The 1,194-nt window shown below is 44.7% G+C and overlaps 1 protein-coding gene across 1 annotated transcript; it reads right to left on the bottom strand.

The window, feature by feature from the left end:
• Window positions 1-406: 406 nt before the first annotated feature.
• On the bottom strand, window positions 407-951 carry LACBIDRAFT_311924 (uncharacterized protein; the record flags this gene model as incomplete). The annotated part of the gene is made up of 2 exons (XM_001876704.1): window positions 407-808; window positions 940-951. 2 exons carry the CDS (start codon window positions 949-951, stop codon window positions 509-511), a joined length of 312 nt encoding a protein of 103 aa, XP_001876739.1. The 3' UTR covers window positions 407-508.
• Between the last annotated feature and the right edge of the window lie 243 nt (window positions 952-1,194).

Raw genomic sequence — 1,194 nt, 5'->3', positions numbered from 1 at the left:
AAGGTTGACTTGACAGGGCAGTTAGTAGGAATCACCCACCAACACTGAGAGGCCCGACAATACAAACTAGTGTTTAAAGGTTCAGTCCATAGGACCGCAAAAAACCGGTGGACCGAACTGAACCGGACCATGGTCCGGTCTTTTTTTCGGTTGCAGTTGCCCCAATTTGGGGTTGGTCCGGTTGCCGGTTGCCTCATTTCGAAAATATATTAAAACCGTTCAAAGACCGGTTTTGATCGGTTGCAACCGGTTAAACGGTCACGTGCGTTACATACCCTTGTAACCACGTTTATTACCTTTTATTGGGTTTTTGTTTCATCAAAAACGGTTAAGAATTAAGAAAGATATAACCAAATCCATATTTTACCCGAGTCTCTACAAGATGTAATTCGGTTTCAGTCATAGCTATGTCAAATCTTCATTAAATCTCTTCAAAATTGGTAGAATGACGGGTATTTACATGCTTTACTATTTCATATAACCCGTTTATTTTTCAGAGTAATAATAGTCAAGATACAAATGGTTTATATTGGTATAATAAATTATACGCAAAAAAACCGGTCTGGATCGGTCTGAACCGGCTCCATAGACCGAAATAGACCGGTCCTAGGTGGTTCGGTTCGGTTCCCTCAATATCTGGGTCGGTCCTAGACCGGTTGCGGTCCACGGTTGCGCGTTTTGGGGGCAAAAAACCGGACTGAACTGAACTTGCGAACACTAATACAAACAGGCCATAGTTGATGGTGCCTGCTGATGGGCTGATGAGGGCCAATAACCCTGTGTTGATGAATTGGCCGATGTGATCCCACTATCAAGGTAAAGAAGGGTCGGCCAGCTACGTAGATTTAGCATACACCGATCAGTAGGAAGCTGCCCCAGGAAGTCAAGTCCCTGTATTTGTATATCGGCTGATAGCTAAGCTATGCAAGGTCAGCTGACAGTTTTGAACATTGTATTTGTATATCGGCTGATGGAAGATAGTTAAGCTATGCAAGGTCGGCTGACAGTTTTGAACATTGTATTTGTATATCGGTTGATGGAAGATAAGCTATGCAAGGTCGGCTGACAGTTGTGAACGTTGCTGGGTTGGTGATCGGCCGAGGGCCTTCACTTCTGATTAGCAGCTAGGCTATGCAAGGTCAGCAGACATTTTGAATTCGCCTGGGTTGGTGGTCGGCCGAGGGCCCTCAACTC

This window comes from Laccaria bicolor, genomic scaffold, assembly GCF_000143565.1.
Source record: "Laccaria bicolor S238N-H82 LACBIscaffold_4 genomic scaffold, whole genome shotgun sequence".
Lineage (NCBI taxonomy): Eukaryota > Fungi > Basidiomycota > Agaricomycetes > Agaricales > Hydnangiaceae > Laccaria > Laccaria bicolor.
This window is presented reverse-complemented; position numbering and strand designations above follow the sequence as displayed.